Source organism: Adiantum capillus-veneris, chromosome 12, assembly GCF_014529385.1.
Source record: "Adiantum capillus-veneris isolate H3 chromosome 12, ASM1452938v2, whole genome shotgun sequence".
Classification (NCBI taxonomy): domain Eukaryota; kingdom Viridiplantae; phylum Streptophyta; class Polypodiopsida; order Polypodiales; family Pteridaceae; genus Adiantum; species Adiantum capillus-veneris.
The window spans coordinates 116,532,761-116,552,715 of NC_140942.1; the positions used below are offsets into that span (position 1 = coordinate 116,532,761).

General features: G+C 39.8%; 1 protein-coding gene across 2 annotated transcripts; it reads right to left on the reverse strand.

Annotated features, from left to right (window-relative positions):
- Nucleotides 1-5,864: 5,864 nt before the first annotated feature.
- On the reverse strand, nt 5,865-15,876 carry LOC147446380 (cholesterol 22-monohydroxylase CYP90B52-like). 2 transcript variants are annotated; one of them, XM_086525614.1, is made up of 9 exons: nt 14,389-15,866; nt 13,661-13,985; nt 13,075-13,227; nt 12,699-12,935; nt 11,760-11,846; nt 9,582-9,660; nt 7,541-7,650; nt 6,684-6,802; nt 5,865-6,204 (listed from the first exon to the last, which is right to left on the reverse strand). In XM_086525614.1, the coding sequence occupies exons 1-9, from the start codon at nt 14,625-14,627 to the stop codon at nt 6,105-6,107; spliced, it is 1,449 nt and encodes a 482-aa protein (XP_086381740.1). In that variant the 5' UTR covers nt 14,628-15,866; the 3' UTR covers nt 5,865-6,104. The 2 variants fall into 2 exon arrangements, with proteins under 2 accessions (XP_086381740.1, XP_086381741.1); XM_086525615.1 differs by lacking the exon at nt 5,865-6,204 and having other exon boundaries at nt 6,751-6,846; nt 14,389-15,876.
- Nucleotides 15,877-19,955: the final 4,079 nt, after the last annotated feature.

Sequence of the window (19,955 nt, forward strand, 5' to 3'; positions counted from 1 at the left end):
TCCTACGAAAGCTTTGAAGTCTATTACTCCATATGAAGCATGGCATGATAGAAAACCTTCTATTGAGCACATGCGTGTTTTTGGTTGTTTGGCATATGCTTTGGTGCCACAAACACAGCACAGAAAATTGGATGATAAGGCTGTCAAATGTATTTTTGTTGCTGATAGTGCTGAAAGCAAAGGTTACAGGTTGTATCATCCGCAAACAAAACGTATTCTGGTTTCACGGGATGTAGTGTTTGTGGAAGATTCTATTCAGCCCTTGTTGTCATGTACTAGAGACAGTAAGTAAGCTCACAGGACATTTATGACACTTTGTTGCCTCTTTTCAATGGTGAAAATACGAATGTAAGTTCCAATGAGGCAAATGTACAGCCTATGGGGGTTTCTAAAAATGTTACAGATCAGCCTATTACTGATGCAGATGTACATGATGTACTTGATGAGAAAAGGGTTGAAAATGAGCAGGCTAGAGGTATGCCAAAATGGCTGGTGCACACTTTGTGTGACAGTAAATTGGATGCACCTTTGTCTAGTCGTACTCGTTCAGGATCTTGCCATGCATCTTATGCATCGGATTGTTATGCTTTGGCTGTGTCTAGCTTACATGATGTTGAGGAGCCTCTGTCTTTTGATGAAGCACAGAATTCAAAAAATTGGATATGATGCACTTATAGAAAATGACACATGGACTTTATGTGATTTGCCTCCTGGCAAAAAGGCCATTGGTACAAAGTGGGTTTACAAGTTGAAACGCAAGCCGAATTGTTAGATCGATCATCATAAGGCTCGACTTGTTGCAAAGGGTTATGCACAGCAAAAAGGCATAGATTATGAAGAGACTTTTGCTCCCACTTGTCGTATGACTACTATGCGTTTTCTATGTGCATTGGCAGCTCATTTTGGTTGGGATGTACATCAATCAGACATTGTTACTGCTTTCTTGAATGGTGACATATTTGAGGAAGTTTATGTAACGCAGCCTCGCGGTTTTGTCATAAAAGGACAAGAGGACAAAGTGTGCAGATGTAAGAAGGCTTTGTATGGGTTGAAGCAATCCCCTCGTACTTGGTATGAGAAAGCTGACACTCATTTGGTTAAACGAGTCTTTCGTAATAGTCCAACAGAAAGCACATTGTATGTAAAGCGTGAGGGTGATGTACTTCTCATTGTGGTTCTTTATGTCGATGATTTGTTGATCACTGGACCAAATGAGAGACATATTGTTGAATTTAAGGCTGATTTGAATGCTACTTTCAAGATGAAAGATTTGGCGCTGTTGCATCATTACTTGGGTATACAGTTTAAGCAGTGTGATGGTGGTATTGCCTTGTGTCAGAAAAGTTACATAGAGACATTTCTATGTAAGTTTGCACGCCACTCCCATGGAAACAGGTTTAAAGTTGAGTCTACATGATGCTAGCGATACTGCTGATGTCACTCTTTACCAAACTGTTGTTGGCTGCCTCATTTATGTATGCAACACGAGGCCGGATATTCAGTTTGCAGTCTCATAGGTCAGCAGATTTATGCATAGTCCAGGGTCTAAGCATTGGCACGCTGTCAAGAGGATGTTCCGCTACCCTAGTGGCACTTTACATCTTGGTTTTTTTAATCCCAAGGGGGGATCATTGCCGCCAGACTTACATGCTATTTTGGACTCAGATTTGGCTGGTTGTTTTGACACGAGAGTGTCCACAAGTGGTTTTTGTTTCATGCTTGGCAGTTCATGTATATCATGGTTGAGCAAGAAGCAACCTATTGTGGCGACTTCGAGTTGTGAGGCTGAGTACAGGGAAATCTTCACAGCTACTGTTGAGTGTGTATGGCTCAGACGCCTTATCGCTGATTTGGGTGTTGGACAGGACACTGCCAACACTATCTACACTGACAGTCAAAGCACATTGGCAGTTGCGAGGAACCCAATTTTTCATGCCCGCACAAAGCACATTGAGGTGCATTACCACTATGTCAGGGAGAGGCTCTCAGCAGGAGAGATCAGCTTGGTTATGTGCCAACATAGGACAACCTTGCAGATCTTTTCACAAAGGCATTGTCTCGGGAGAAGCTCGAAGCTTTCCGCAAAGCTTTATGCTTGCTGCCCTTCGTGGATTGATCATGTCCTCAGGGCATGGCACTTCCCTTTACTCATGTGCCTTACTCATGTGCCAACTCTCGTTCACCGCATCACTCCAGGGGGGATTTGTTACCATATACATGTGGTAGTGATGCGTGTGAACGCACTAGGACCGCCGGGGCATTTTTTCCCTCTTGAGGAGGTTTTTTCCCCCCGTGCATTGTATATACGCCCATCACTCTAGGGCTATATATCTTTCCATTGCATACTAAGTAACACACTCTATTGTGCCTTGAGCTTCCTTCGTTTTCTCCAAGCTGTGTGCGTTTCTCTGCAACCCTAACTCCAACAATAATTGCACTTGGCTAATATCACAATTGACTATAAAAACTAACTAATACTAGTGCTAATTAGTTCCAATAGGTTAGAAGTGCACTAATCCTCATTATGTTTTGATCCCATATATTGAGCCTATTGAGAATTAAGCAAAGTAGCAATGGTGATCAACTTAGCATAAGTGCACATAATAAGAGAATGAAAGATGAAAGAAATTTATATATTATTGAACAAGCTCCAAAAGAGGGCCATGAGCTAGGATTATACATAGGTAATACAAAGTGTAGTACAACTAACAAGAGTCCAAATGCATGTGAGGAAGCATCCCTAGGAAGATGGATCAACCCTACATGCACCACATTACCATCTCATACCTTGTAAATCTCATTTCATATCATCTCATATCATGTGGATGTCTTAAAGATAACTTATAGGTTGAAGCCCATTCTCATTAGGTCTTTTGTAGACTTGAAAGTCCATAAGCTTGATTCTTTAATGAGCAGCCGTGCTGTTTGGAAATGTTTGCTTCATCTAATTATTACAACTTTATTTTCATAACCATAAAGTAACCAATAGCTAGCATCTCCCTTCAAGTAAAAGCTAAAAATTCATAGAAATTTGCAACGCTGACAAAAGGTTTTTCTTATTTGCAAGACAACAAGCAAAACTCATTTATTCCAATTAAGTCTTTTTGCACTTTCAATTGATTTATCTTGGAACTTTGAAAAATTTACCACCATATCTTTCTAAATTTGAGAATTAATGGTGATTTGAAGTGTATCCTTATTGGGGCATCAAAACCACTATTGACAAACAAATGCTACTATAACAACGTTGCAAAAGAGCATCAAACCTTCAATTTAAAGTCACAAATAGTTCTCACATTTTCATAAGAAATTATAAAACAAGATAAAATAAATCCCTTGAGACTCCCCTTGAGAATTTTACAATCAGATTCCCTTTCAAGAGTCCACACTCACAAGAAGAAACTTATTTAAGCATGGATTTATAGTTCACACCAACCTATGCACTTGTCAACAAAGGGGGCACCAAAACACTATTGGGCAAAGAAACAACTATTGAATACCGCTATAGCAATGCTAAAAAAGAGCATAAAATGTTCAATCAACAACACAAAAGAATCTTTTCAAGAAGAAATTATAAAACAAGATAAAGGCGATTTCTTGAGTATCGACAAGAAAATTCCCACCCAAAAGACTACACTTTTGAGTATAGTTCACACCAACCAATGCACTTGTTAGTGAGCGCTTACCATGTACAGTTTACACCCTTGAATAAATCACAATTTTACAATATGCATATCCCAAAACTTTAAAGTGTATCCCTAATGGGAGCACCAAAACACATTTGGGAAAAACAAACAGTTGCAATAATGCTATAGCAACATTGAAGAAGAGCATCAAAGCTTCAATCCAAAACCACAAAATACTCCTCAAATTTTCATAAGGAATTGTAAAACAAGATAAAGGCAATGAGTCCCTTTTGAGAATTTACAAGCAACTCCCACCCAAGATAAAGGCAAGGAGTCCCTTGAGTATTTACAAGCAACTCCCACCCAAGAGACCACACTCCAAGGAACAACCATGCATCTCCCAAAGTATCCAAGCTTCTACAATCTTCCTTAGAGAGGATTACATGCAAGGTATCATGTCCTAATTTTTGCAATAAATGGACCATATTTGAAGGAAAAATTTTCAAATAAGCACTTTGAAGATTCAAAAACTCGTTACAAATTTTGCAAAAAAGTGTTGAACATGCTCATATTCAAATCCATGTACAAAATGGCTTCCCTGATAAGTTTAAGTAGTGCACTGGGATTTGTATATTGATAATCCAAAATGCTTTAATATGTTAGAGCTTGGAAATTTAAAACCTCCACTACGCACTGTATTAATTGAATGCGACTTCCATGATGGCTAAGACTAGTTTAATACCAAAATTGAACACTTAAATGTTCTTTTTTCAAGGTCTTAAATAAAGTTCCATGTCAATCTTAAAAGAAATTTTGAACGTAAGACCTTTTATACAATAATCACAGTTTTTAAAAATCTTGTACTTTAAAGTTTATCATTAATATTTAATTGAACACTTAAAGAGTGCTCACCTCACATGCTTGTTTATGTTTAACTCAATAAAAATATATTTTAATGTTATATTAAATCATGTGAAACCAATGCATAAGATTATATACAATATGAAGTAAAACATTTAATTTGTATAATTTAATCAATCTTCATGTCAAATAGAATGTTATATTATTTAATTAATATTTTAGCACAGTAATTGTTATTTATGTAAGCTAAAAGTAGGATACTTTTTTTATCTCAAAATTGTACTCCCAAAATAAACATAGGCTTGAAAATTTTTGTCAATTTCAATTAAGCACTATGTAAGCTATAAGCAAGACACATTTTTGTATCTCAAGACTACTCATAAAAAAAATTCCTTTCACACCTTAGATATAAACTCCAAAATAAACATAATCTTTAACTTTTTGTCAATTTAAATAAAGCATAGCTAATTCCTCGAGTAGAACATAAAAAGAGCATCTACAATTCGATTTACATGGTTTTCTAGTCACAAGTTTACATTCTTGATAGGTTAATGGATGACAAATTTTTGGAAAGCAACTTGATTTATGACACTCATGTAAATTTGGAGACCCAAAAAATACATAGCCTTTCAATGTTCATCTATAGATTCAGTTTGGATCATAACATTGCATCAATTCTTTGATACAAGCTTTGAAAGCTCAAAATTTGGATCTATTCATCTATAGATTCAATTTGGATCATAACTTTGCACTAACATTGCATCAATCCTTCGATATAAACTTTGAAAGCTCAAAATTTGGCCTTGATCAACATTTTGAAACTCGCACTTTTTTGCTAGCTATGTTTAGTTGACATGAAAACTAAGTTTTTAGGGTTGATTTTATAATTATCATAGTAAGTATTATCATTAAGTACTTTTAGCCTTTTATGAATTTTTTGACAGAACAAGCTAAATTCACGACAAAAAATTCAATTTCGAACTTTTGATCAATCTTAGTATACATAATACTCATTTTTCAAACCCTACTCAATCTAAAATCTCTTAGTATAGTACAATCTAGAAGTAAAACCCATCCCACAATCAACACCTTACTCTACTTGTGATCATTGTGAAATGGAAGACCCATGCTTGAGTATTGTGTATGTGTGTGTGTGTGTGTGTGAGAGAGAGAGAGAGAGAGAGAGAGAGGATAATTTTGGGAGTGCTTGCAATTGTAAACGGGGGAAATTGCCCCGTGAGATGTGAACCTATAGTCATCTTCTATTGGCAAGTTCTTGTCTGCATTACCCATCACTACACACAAACATGCACAAGTGCTTGGACTCTCTCTCTCTCTCTCTCTCTCTCACAACAGCTCTCCCTCAACCCTGCACAATGTCGCAAAAACGAGCTCTTTAGAACGTCGTTGGGAACAGTAAGTCTCTCTCTCTCTCTCTCTCTCTCGACAACGATCGAATCCAATTTATCTGTTCCTCTGTAAATACAATCAATTGGGCTGTACGTCATTCCCTACAAAAGGGCTTTTTACACTTGGGCTTTGTTTAGCGAAAAATGGGATTTCCTAGTGTAAAGATGAGGAAAAGGCAAAAGCGGAAAAAGCCTATAGAAAAGCTTTCTACAAAGATGCATGTAATTTGGTAATTCGGAGAGGCAGTCCCTTTTCGAACTCCACAAATGGAAACACCAGCGCACGGTCCGGCTCAGCTAACGTCCAGCTACAAGAAACACCACACAGGCGCAGATTAACCTCAGCAGCACTCGGCCTTAAATAGGCAAACAGAGACTCCAAATACACGCATATTTGCCTCGGCAGTTGCTCGCGCAGAGAGAGAGAGAGAGAGAGAGAGAGAGAGTACGTGTGACATAGCGCAGCTCTAGCTGCAGCAAGAGAGTTTGTGCATGGAAAGAGTACTTTTGTGTGTGTGTGTGAAAGGGAGAGGGAGAGGAAGGACTCATGCAGTACTTTATACGTGAATGTCTGTGTGTGTGAGTGAACACTGAGCTCTCTCTCTCTCTCTCTCTCTCTCTCTCTCTCTTACAGCTGCCTGGACCACGTGCTTAGAGATCTTACTCTCTCTCTCTCTCTCTCTCTCTCTCTCTCTCTCTCTCTATGTCACTGTGTGTGTGTGTGTGTGTGTGTCTCTCTCTCTCTCTCTCACTCTCTCTGCCTGGACCACGTGCTTGGAGATCTTACTCGAATTCTAGAACCAAGTGGTGGATAAAGATAGCCATCTCCAGCTTGGCAAGCTCTGCGCCAGCACAAAGCCTGCTCCCTCCTCCGAATGGCGTGAAGTACACATTCTTCTCTTGCTCCTGATTCACACCCAAATTTATCGCACCATTCAAAAAGAGCACTCCTGCAATTGTAAAATCTTCTTTCTTGTTCAATAACCCTACTACTCAACAAGAAATGATTCGTCAAGACTAAGTTCACAATGTACTGCATTTTTGCTTACCATATGCTCTTTTTCTGAATGAATGAAGAATTATTTTTGCTTACCATATATGTGAAAATTATAATTTTATGTACCTTATATACCATGTTTTTACCACTAAACATGGATCTAAATGAATTCAAATTACTAAATATGTATGTAATAATTTAACTGCATCAACTAGGCTTTCATCCAAGGATATCGATTGCTAATGGCTTTAAAAAAAAGTACATTTTTAATAGCTTCAGAAGTGAAAAATCACTCTATAGTGCAAGGAAACTCTACAAAGAAGAAAAAATAATGAATATTTATGCCAATGCACACTCGACGTACTCTTTCCATATAAAAAGGCCTTTTGACTTTCCATTTCCTAAACTCACCCTTCACTTATAATGCATTTGAGATGTTTTGAAAGGATTTTTATTCTTCTGAAATTGGGGGCCTACTCGATTGCTAAAGATGCTAAAGACAATCGTAACGATGCTGCTTTTTGTTCATGCACATAACCATGGTTTGAGCCCTGTAAAGCAACAATTATTCTTAATACCGTGTTACTTCCATCTCTAATGGTAACACAAACATTGTAAACAAGAATGAATGATAAAGAGCTAGTTACCTTTTGCCATCTCCAAGGATCAAAATGAAGAGGGTCTTTATAGACCATTGGGTCTAAATGCACCGCACAAAAAACTGGAAATACCTTCCATCCTTTTGGTATCAAAATACCTGAGCGCAAGGATATAAACAATGTAATTTTTGCAAGGTCTCTCAAATAACTGATTTTTGTTTGTTTAATAAAAGTAGCACATTACAAGAGAATGTTGCATACATATTAACACTAAGCTAGTAGCTATCCTTGAAGTCTTTTACAAAAGCATTATCCACTCAGGGTAGTACTTTGATAAGAAACCAAGGTGATGACATACATCTATACTCGTAAGTTCAAATCATAAAATTTATTTTGCCAAACAAAAAGACAAAATCAACCTCTAACTACTCATAGAACACCTTTAAACTTGCTTAAACATAGTTTGCTAAAAATACTACTATCTATAATTATGAAAGCCAACAAAAGCCTATGTTATGTGAGAACTTTGTGCCAAACTTCCATCACAAGTCGAAGAGTCTTCAACCCATTAGCTTGGTCAGTTTATAGCAAAGTTAAATACACAAACCTAATATCTCCCTAGCATTTGAAAATGGAATGCCCCCCTTTTTCTTTTGCCATGCCATTCTTAACAATGGTAATGTGTAAACTCACTTAAGAGGCTCTATGAGTGGCCCCATCCATGGCATTGAATGTCACTTACTAGCTAGTTGGTGTTTATTCTCATTGATATACGTGCTTTATATAAATCTATCCATTCTAGGCAAACCAAGTAGACACTTGGAAGGATCTAGAGACGTACAAGGACAAATATGAGCTCTAAACAAAGCAAACCTTAACATGATAAGGTCATTTTGAAAGATGATGCCTTGCTACCACGTGGTCATCTAAAGAGGACATCCTAATGCAAGTGACTGTAAACTTTCTAGGATCCTCGGTTACCCTAGTGCTCCTGAATACATCATCTTTTTACTTAAGCATGAAGACATTGGGATCATAGCAGTGTGTATGTTTGTGGACAATCCTCTCTACATTTTTTAGTTATCCCATAAAGGCATCCTTGATAACAAGCCCTTTCCGTTCTCTGTGCGAGTAGAGCTTGTTAATCTTCCTCTTCAATGCATCTCCTTCATCAACGAAAATTTCCTCCTCGCTGAGCAAGATACTTGAGAGGATAACTAGATTCTTGACCAATGAATTAGAGAGTGTCCAATGACATAAAGAACGTGTTCTAATTTTATTCGATTAGTAAGAGAGTGCACATGGGAGGATGAGTCATCACTTACTCTTTGGAAAACTAAGCATCGTGCATGGTCAAAAGGTATGTTAAAGTTGTGATTTTGCCTACAATATGCAACTAATGCAATTTACATTTCTAAGCCATAGTTGAACCTGAGAGGAGACATCCACGGGAGGGGGTAATGGTAAGACAAGACAAGATGGGGTTGATGTGATTGAAATTTTTGCATGCACACACAAAGTGGGAGGGGTAAATGCGAACTAAACCTCTTGGAGGTAAAGTTATTTGAGGGGAGGGGGTAACTAAAAAACGGTTACCTCCTTATGTGGAGGCTTGCCGCGTCAACATTGCGTAACCGCAAGTGATTCCACCAAGTGTCATTCTTGCTGGGAAGCCCCTCTTAACCGCAATAATGGAGGCTCTTAAAAAAATTCAACTGTCTTGGGTGACATTTAGGAAAAGAGGATACTGTTTGTGTGACATATTGCGTATTATATGTATAGCTATTGGGCATAGCCATGCATAGCGCCATATATCATAAGGACTCATTCTCAAGGAGTCATCATGGAGAGAATGACACACAAAACGAGGCACCTCTGCTGGCGAGGCTAGACTCTACTACAAGAATTTTCAATCACAAATTCCAAGCGTGCGCACGCAGATGTAAGTGTTGAAAAAGATGTACAATGTACATGACATGGCAGTACAGAGTTCTACATATACACACACACACACACACACACACACACACACAACTTACGAGAGAGAGAGAGAGAGAGAGAGAGAGAGAGAGAACCGCGTTCAACCGACCTTTGAAGGAGACATTGTGAAGGGCTTTGCGATGAACAAAGCGTACAACGTTTCCAAGTCGGAGAGTCTCGTTTATAACCTGCGCAATTTCCCAAAAAAAATTTGTTGTGAGCATTGATCAGCATATCTATATCTATATATATATATATATATATATATATATATATATATATATATATATATGCTGCATAACCCCCATCCCCTTCTTCACTTATGACTCTTCTTTATGACTAGTAGTAGGCGGAGGACGCCCACCTTCCGAGTAATAAACACTAACATGCATTTTCCCTAATAATGCAGAACGACACCCGAACTTCTCCAATTTCACTACTGATATGTAAAAGAAATACTAGTCTGCGGAGGACGCCCACCTTCCGAGTAATAAACACTAACATGCATTTTCCCTAATAATGCAGAACGACACCCGAACTTCTCCAATTTCACTACTGATATGTAAAAGAAACAAGGTGACGTTTCACTTTGGCATTCTAAAATAATAGAATGCAAGAAAGGTCAAGCCATATCAAGTTGTGAAATGAAAGGTGAAATATCAAGTGACTAGTCAAGAAGGTCAATAGGGGAAGAGATTTTATGGAGAGTATGTTAAAATCAATGCGTACAATCAATCAATCGTATATCATTTTTGTTGTGTTTTAATTTCAAATAAAAGGGCCCTTTGATGAACTACAACAATCCGACATTTTAATGAGTGCAATAATTTAATTTTAATGAGGTCCTTAAATAAAAGCACCCTTTCACAAATTAAAATATTCAAATAAATTTTATTGAATCAATACTTCACATCAAGATTCACGGATTATGAATGCACTCCTTAATTTCTTACTGTTTAAGGCACTCTGATGAAAGCAGCTTTGATAGTCTCCAAGATCTCCTCAATTCTAGCGTTTCTCTAAGCTCTGAACGGCCCTTTTGATGTAATCCCAAGCTCACTCCTTGAGCTAACAGATGTAACTATTTGGTTCCTATTCTAATATATTCACGCCTTACATTGTAAAAAGGTCCCTTTTGAGTGGGCAAAAAAGACCCATTTAATATATTAAACCCGAGAGGACATTTAAAGGAAGTTCCAATCATCACTGAAAACATTGAAAGTATGACTAACTCAACTCTCCTCTAAGGCTTCTTTTAGAAAGCCAAAAACACCCGACCTTTATCATATTTTCTCCCGGTCTGCCTTTTCCCCTCTTCAAATAAGCTTAACTTTATTTGAAGGTCTTTATGCTAAATTTCTCCGAATTTGTATGTTTCATCAGCTACAAATCTAAAATTTAGAGGTAAATGTTAGAATTTGTAGGTGATATACTCTTAACCTACTAACCCTGGCCTATGCTGAAGACAATGATTGTAGTAAAAACAGTTTATTGCAATGATGATGACCCTCTTATGGTATGGTTTATCGAGGCTCATTTCTACGAATTTTGTAGCTATATATATATATATATATGTGGATGCCATGGTCTCTATAATATGTGTTAGTTCAAAACTTGGGCGTTGTATCTACTGGCTATTGCGAGAATTGTAGTTTTTTAATTAAAGAAAAGCAGTATATTTCAACACATCTTAAAAGTGAAATCCAACATTGGTTAAATTGAAAAAGAAATATCCAATAAGCAGACATCCCCCTATTTCCCACCTTTTCTAGCGTGATAATAAATAGCAATGTACTGCCTCCTTTTTGGCGCCCTCTCAAATACATCCATCTTCCTTTAGGGATCGAGAAAGGAAATTGGTGTCTATTGTGTGTTTTTCAAAGGTTATAATTAACCCACTTTTTTAAAGCAACAGGAAGGGGTTAGACCTACAGGCTACCCTCATCCTTTTAATTGGTGCAAAGTCGTTGATGCAAAGTCCTATTGTCACCCTCCATCTAACAAACATAGATGTAATTCCGTCCTTTCTTCTCATAAGTAAAAGACTTTATTTCCTGTTAGGTGGAAAAAGAATCTATGATTATTCACAAAAAAGCTACATGCATGTCTTCAAAGGCTAAAGTGGACATTTGAATAAGAAAGGGAGAACATGCATCAATGTGGGTTAGGCAGATGCATATAGACAAGCAATGTATAGCCTTCTTCCTTTTCATTGTTTAGGTTTGCTTAAATATAATAGAGACCAGATGCTTTCAATTGACCATCTACTACAAGGGGAGCTGCTTACACAGTGGGTGAAGCTCATCTTCTTGTAGTCCTCCCAAGATAACCGTTCCGTGGAGCTGCGAGCTGCACGAATAGACTCATGCTCCGCCTGCCATGAACACAAAAAGCGCATTCAATTAGTTAATTCCTGAGCCACTTGTCATTATAACCATGAAATGCTGAACTTGCTTCATAAAAATGCAATCGCCTCTTCTATTCAAGTTTAGCAGATGTGCTTTTAACTGTGCCATACATGATCGACGACTATGACTAAAACCTTAAGCATAACTTGTTTTCAATGCTTTGAGATTGTAAGGATTGAATATGAAGAGGTTTAAAGTTGCTCCTTTACATAAAGTAAGGTATAGTATTAGGGTGGACCGTGGGATCATGACATGCTTATAATCCAAAATGCCTTTGCTGAAAGGCTATATCACATACACTGCATTTTATGCCACATGATGGACTGGTTAACCCAAAGACATGCCACCATATGTTCACGTGGGGCTATGGGTCCAATCCACACCTACATCATCTCTTTCCTGATGACTAAGAAGTCTGTGGTACAGGAAAGCCTAGTAATATGAGAAAGTCCAGATTGTTAAAGGGCGACTTTGGTAATGCTAATGTTTTTAAAAGAATGTCTCTACTATGTGGTCTGTAGGTGGAAAGGGGGTTCGTGTGTGAGATGATGGATGTGAGCACGCACACGCACACGCACGCAAATGCATCTCCTTGGGGTGACCTTGACCAAATATAGTGTTTCCTCAGGGTGATTCTGAAAAGCACTAAACATGAAACACATCTACATACCGCGACATAGAATCACAAATAAGCATCAAAATGTGAAACAATGTTAATTTTGTGAAATATATTAAGCCATTTACATGGAGAAGTACACATAGGACATCACTCTTAGCAATGTTAAAACTTAAGCAACATGGCTTTGAGATCTATTTACCCGCAATTCTTGAACAACATTGGGAGAATCAGCAAGGAATTTGAGAGCAAGAGTGAGGGCAACTGATGAGGTTTCATGGCCGGCAAACAGCAAGTTGAGCACCAGATCAAGCACCTGCTCTGTCGATAAGGTGCCAGCCTTTGTCACTGCTTCTAACAAATCATTATATGTATCCATTGGCTGTTGCGACCGCTCTTCCATGACTCTCCTTAATGTATCAAGGATCTTTGATCTGGACTGATCTCAATTAAAGAACACATGTCAATAATCATTGCATGCATGCAAGCATGTTGCAATAAGATAATTTGTAGGAAAACATGAGTGCAATTAATTATAAACCCCCTCCTAGCCTGCACTTGTAATGAAATCTGCTTACCTTAAGGGCCCTGTGATAAGCGGTCCCAGGGATGTTTAGCGGTGCTGATACCACACCCTTCATAAATGTGTAGTAATCCTTTAGTAGCTCATACGTTCGTGCCTCTCCTGGGTTGAAGCTGACAATCTGCTTTGCCATGAGATTGAAAGTGAACTGCGCATTGAGAGGAAAGTGTCAAATAGAAACCAATCAGAATGTGCATACATATACTATATGACCATCAGCAGAAGTATGCAGACAAGGTAAAGAAACCAAGGAATTAGGCATATGAAGAATACATGTCAGGATCAAAGACAAGATTCGACGCATGAAGATAATTTAAAACCAGTCACAGACTAAAGCTAAAAACAATCCCATGAAATGGCATAGCTAGTGCTGCATAGCAAGTGCCTGTGTTTTCACACTTTTCATGTGATCTTATTGCGACCTTCATGTGCGCACTAGATACTACATCAATCCCTAATGATGATATTTTCCCCTTCAAGAGAGATGAAGACACATTACTATATGTGGCTTCTTACCAATTCACATAATATACAGTATGCTGAATACATATAAATTGAAAGAATGAGACAGATTAATAAACCTTCTTGGCCTGTTCCTGTGCGGAGAGTACTTGGCCATCCTCCCATGATCGAAGTGTCAAGAGCACATGGGTTTCAATGTCCTCTAGAAAGAAGTCCTTGAGCTTGGTGGTGCTCATGAAGTTGAGGGCAATGGTTCGCATTCGTTTATGCGCTTCCCCTACTTGCACCAGCATGCTCCACTTCCCCAGAATGCCACTAATGGTGCTGGGATAGCTGCACTGGAAAAGCTTGTTCTCATTCATGAGAATGAATTTGTTGAGCTCTGGATCAGCTGATACGATAGTGGGGCGTCCGAACAAGCAAGACTTAAACACATTTCCATAACTGCGTTTTTTTTTTGAGAGAATCCACGCAATAAAAGAATTTGATTAGGAATGGCAGAGTAATGAGCTTGTCTATACAACTAGTAATACTAATACTAGCAGTAGAAAAAAATAGCCTTATGTTGAAAGTATAGAGCTTTGATTGTGCGGTGACATTCCTTGGACACACTCTATGAAAAAGGCTTGTGACTACAACTGCATCATAAAATTCTACAAGGCTTATTGGTTAGCCTATGGATCGATGGAAAGGACAAACAGTGCACCTATTGGTCGAAAAAAAGGTGCAAGGTTCCAGTCTAATTCTATAGCTAGCTTAAGGGGGACTAGACAAATATAACAAGCTGTTAGTGAGTTATCTCGGGCTTAAATCTGTTGAAAACGCTTGTAGATGAGAGTTTGCTTACCTCTTGCTGTGCTTCTCCATAAAGCGGCCTCGTGTTGTCGCAGAGTGCGGCTCCAAGAACTCCATCGTTTCTCCAATGAGAGGCCAGCCCATAGAGCCCGGAGGCAACCCTTTGATTGGCCTGTGCAGCGTCCAAAACCACTTTATTGCAGCTATGGAGAGCACCAAAACCACTACCAGCAGCAGCATCGCTCCCGCCGTGCTGCCAGTACTGGCCGTGGCCATTAATGATACGTTCATCTTGCGTCTCAGCTCGCAGTGATGGGAATATTGCAGAAACGCTATCTCTTTTCTGATCGGAGGAGACCATGGGGGCTCCTCATGAATTTATATGTACGTATTTCTGCCTGACAATTAGAGGTCGGGGTGGCGGCTCGCTGTTGGTGGCATGCACTAACTCACATAAGGTTTGCCCTCGTCCCGATAGCAATGAAATCAGGGAGGAGCATTAAATTGTACTCAGTTTATAAGGTAATAATATATATCAAAGTGAGGGTGCGCTGATTGTGCGATTTAAATCAGGAGGAATTTGACGTGTGGCGGTCGTTCATTCTTGTGTGCGACAGCTGCAGCTGCGTCCCCTCTTCTAGGCCGCTAGGAGGAGGAGCTCATTGCTCAATACAAATTTTCATGAATTTCGTTCGGCGCGGGCGCGCTCATGCTCGGTTTCGCCTATTTCTGAAGAACGTCGAGCAGAGACTGTCCGACGAAATGCGGAACCCCTCTCTCTCTCTCATACGCACACAGACACAATCTCTCTCTCTCTCTCTCTCTCTCTCTCTCTGGTAAAGGAGAATGGGGAATGGGAGAAGTCCGACAGAGGCTACAGTCAAAATATATATGAATACATGCAAGCGTGCGGAGCTTCTATTTCAGTCTATGGCTGAAGAAGCCTGCTGCACATGTCCAAGAGAAAGGTAGTAAAAGGTATGCTCTCTCTCTCTCTCTAGTCTCTCTCTCTCTCTCTCTCTGCGGTAATTACCCTCGGAACTTACTATCTCTCTATATCTTCCCCTGCAACGTTCCCTCCCTCCCAGAGTCCCTCTCCCTTCTCTATCGCTCTTTCTCCGAAGTGACAGTAAAAGCTAGAGATGACAGTACTGTGGCAGTGTGCACACTGAAGCGGAGGTCAAAGACTCAAAGCAAAGGGGCAAGAGTCAGCATGTATGGGCTACGCACTCTCTCCCATGAGCACGTAACACCTCCGAGGCTTTCACAGTCAAGATCAGCTTCTTCTGAGTCGGATAGACCTGGAGGCGCTGGGCCAGAAACACGTAGTATTCAGGCCAAACTCTCTCTCCCTCTTAATTCCTTCATCTCTCTCGGCCTTTACAGATATTCTCCTGCTTGGTGCAAAAATTTCTTGCGTCTACTCCACAAAAATTCTCTCTCTCTTGGTGTTGAGGGTCGAGGCCAGCATTCAAAAGTGTGGGCTTTTATTTTTGGGACGTTTGTTTAATACCGTGTCAAGACAGCCGCCGTCCAACCAGGTTCCCCGCTACCCCGCCGCCTACAGTGCTGCGATGCTGTTGTGTGGGTTTTGTCACGGGAAAGAGAGAAGAGGCCCAGGAGGGAGAATGCACACCCTATGATTGTGCCAATCTGACGGTGGTCGGTGACTGTGGGAGCGTGCATGTATCTGTGTGCATGAGAGAGAGAGAGAGAGAGAGAGGGGGGGACACTCGGGACTCGGGAGGGGGTCCGAGGGAGAGGCCCGGCTCTGGAGGGCGAGCTTTGTTTGGCCTTCCAGGAAATTTTGGAAGATGCTGCCAAGAATCTAGGCAAACAGTGACTGTGAGCATGCGACCGTGCGCGTGGTTGTGTGCTGTGTATGTGTACAGTGTGCACAAGCATTGCGCGTGTGTCCACCCACCAATACCAGGCTCCAGCTCTAGGGGCGCTAGTGGTGGGCGCTGTCTGCACCGGATCTAGCTCTCTCTACGTTCTTCTGTTTTCATTACTCTAAATTTAGCCTAGTCCGGACGAATGTGAGCGCCCCCCCCCCCCCCCCCCCCCCCCCCCCGGCCATGTCCACATTGTCTCATTCTGTTTTTTCCATTGTTTGCTCTCCCAACCGTACCCCCCCTTTAAATTCCCCTTCTTAATTTATAATTAACCCTTCTCACAACTCCCTAGGCAAGTATTATTATAAAATGTCTCGCTTTCCAATTATATATGTCCTTGTGGATACATTCTCTTCTTAACTTGTTTATATTCCTCTTAACTTGTCTGTCTTAATCTTTGTTAGTATCTCAGCTTGTTTTAAATGTTGGCAGCATCCATTAGATGGGAGCAGGAGTCCCATGGCTCCAGAATTGTAACCCTTTCTTCCCTTCACAACCTGATTCCTCAACATATCGCCGAAGAACATGCATGACTTTAGCAAAGGCAAGGAAAATGAGAATTGTACATTTATGTCATTTACATAATATGTCCTCCATACCCACAAGCACTAAAGAAAGGAGAGTAGTTTCTAGTTCAATGCGAGCCAGAGCAAGAAAGGTGGTGAAACCCCATAATATCCCCATGAACCTAACCATATGAGCTACTATGTATCCCACGCGGTGCTACGACGAAGAAGTAGCAAGGTTGGATCCCCCCTTGCCCCAAGCCCTCAACAACTTACCCTCTATCTCATGAAGGCGAAAGGGGACATTCAAATATTGCATTTTTCTTTACAAAGGAAGACATGTAGAAACAATTCCAAGAGACCCAAGTAGCCATCTAAATGGAAAAATGCTAAACCAAATTTATAGATCTCAATAATTTGCTAAACCTAATTTGTAGACCTCAATAAACTTGTAACTTTATTTGATAAGTATGCTCTTTTTCCTATTGATCTACACTACTATTAAGAGCTAACCTTATGATGCAATTTCATGGCGTTTATCACACTTAATTATGCTTATTCTTGAAGTAAACAAAGGCCTTTTCTTAGACAACTACATCTTGAGAAATTTTTGCATCCCCAATATCATGAAAACAAAAACACAACAATTTACATACAAAGAATGAAATTTTACTCCTCAAAAGTGTCATACCATCCTCCATCTTAAGCTACATACCCTCCTTAATACATTCATGATGAATGAAGATTTGAGAGAGCGACGTTGAAGCAATAGAATCACAACACACTAAATTATAGTTGATGATTTGAAGAGTTCAAACAACAAGCCTAAATAGCATACTTTTGCCAACTTATAACTATCCACATTACAACATTGTCCCCAATCACATAAGCACGTAGAGGAAAAGATGTTTACCTATGGGTCATGAATGCTAAGGTGGTACACTTTTTGTGGTTTAAAATCAAAGCTTGAATGCAATGCGTTTTAGCACTTGTGAACCTTATAATTTTAAATCCCAAGGGGACAATGATGAAGCAGAGAGGGGACGTGGCCCAACTTACCTGCCCACGAGAGAGAGAGAGAGAGAGAGAGAGAGAGAGAGAAACTCTGTAGAAGTTCAAAAAATATGGCTCTCAAAAGAATGAAAGCGCCATAGAAACCAATGTATATGTGGTCTTCAACATTATATTGGTGGTTTTTACAACTATCTTGAGGGTTTCCACCATTGTATTGGTGGTTTCAACCCTTTTATTACTGAATTCAACCACCACGGAATGAAGTACCCATCAAGAAATCTTCAAACCCAGCTACTTTTGACCAGTTTCGATAGGTTTCCACCACTAGATAGGTGGTTTTCACCACTATATTAAGGGTTTCCAGCATTGTATAGGTGGTTTCCAACATTGTACTGGTGGTTTTTACCATTGTATCAGTGCTTTCAACCACTGATCGAGGAGTGAGATACCCAATAAGAAATTTTAGAACCCATCAACTTTTTACTAGTTTCAATAGGTTTCTACCAAGTCAATGGTTTTCACCATTCCTTTACTGGTTTAAAGTGTAACCAATTCTGGTTTCTAGCAGGTCTACTTGTGCTTTTGCTCATCCCAGGCATATGGTTTCTACCACTTTCCATTTGCTTTCAAGCAGTTCATAATGATTTCTTAAAGCAATTGGGTTTCTACCATGTACAAAATGGTTTCTATTGGTGCCTACCATTGCACTATAGAACCAATGTCCTCGGGGGCTTCCTAAACTAGTTTCTATCAGGTCACTCATTTTTACATGGGCCTTCATTGCTTTATAGTGCAGGCAATTGTGGTTTCTAGTAGGTCTAGTGGCGCTTTCTACTTATCCAAAGCTTTTGGTTTATCATTCCAAGGATCATTTCTAGCACGTACAATGTGGATTCCACCAATATCACAATGGTTTCTACCACTCTATGGGAGGTTTCTACCAATTATAAGATCATTCCTATGGCTCTAGGTGCTCCCCCCGCCAATATCTAGGTGCAGTCTATTGGTTTCTACCATAAGAGTGGTAGAAACGATGTCCTGGTGTGCTTCCTACACTAGTTTCTACCAGGTCACTACTTTTTACATGGGCCTTCACTGCTTTATAGTGCATGCAATTGTGGTTTCTAACAGGTCTACTGGCGCTTTCTACTTATCCCAGGCTTATGTTTTATCATTCCAAGGATCATTCTAGCAGGTCCGATGTGGATTCCACCAGTACCAAAATGGTTTCTACCACTCTATCGGAGGTTTCTTCCATCTAGCAGATCATTTCTATGGCACTAGATTCGCCCCTCACAAATGTCCAAGTGCAATCTATTGGTTTCTACCATAACATTGGTAGAAACAATGTCCTCATGTGCTGCCTAGATTAGCTTCTACAAAGTCACTGGTTTTTACCTGGGCCTTCACTGCTTTTTAGTGTAGGCAATTGCGGTTTCTAGCAGGTCTACTGGCGCTTTTTACTTTTCCCAAGCTTATGGTTTATCATTCCAAGGATCATTTCTAGCAGGTCCAATGTGGATTCCACCAGTACCATAATGGTTTTTACCACTCTATGGGAGGTTTCTACCAATTATAAGATCATTTCTATGTCACTAGGTGCTCCCCTCACCAATGTCCAGGTGAAATCTACTACGTATTAAAGCGAGCCAGGTTTGCAAATGAATATACCAACTAATAGAGACTTCTTGGCAACTGAGGGTGGGCACACTCGTCGTGCAACATCAACAATTACTTGATTGCAGCCATTGTACATGCACATATTGCTACTTCCACACATATGTGCAAAGCATAAGAGATGGTAGGGGTGTTTGCATTGGAGCATACAAACACCCACTACCTCATTCTTAGGAAATCCGAAGCTGCAGGATGCACAAACGTCTTCGATGATGAGACAACTTGATCTATGATTGTCTAATGAGGGAAATGGATAAATTGTGTATGCATGACTTTGCCTTAGCATTTTAAGTATGTCTTTGCAGAACTCCAACTTGCGGACATCCTGGTCAAGGAATTCTTGCACTCTATCCCTCTCTCCCTGGCAAGTTATCGCACGCTTCTCACATTCAGGCATCTGTGAAGCTCCTAGAAGCTGTAAAACTTCCTTTGCAGCTTTAATGTCAGCACTGAGTACTCTTATGATTTCCTCCATGTTTGTAGCTTCACCCGCTACCTCTATTGCTTCCAATTAGCACTGATAATCT

Coding starts and splice junctions, on each gene's coding strand:
- LOC147446380 (XM_086525614.1), bottom strand. CDS start 14,627: ATGAACGTATCATTAATGGCCACGGCCAGTACTGGCAGCACGGCGGGA. Junction 11,847..12,698: donor ATGTTGTTCAAGAATTGCGG/GTAAATAGATCT, acceptor TGTTCATGGCAG/GCGGAGCATGAGTCTATTCG. Junction 9,661..11,759: donor AGATGAGCTTCACCCACTGT/GTAAGCAGCTCC, acceptor GAAATTGCGCAG/GTTATAAACGAGACTCTCCG.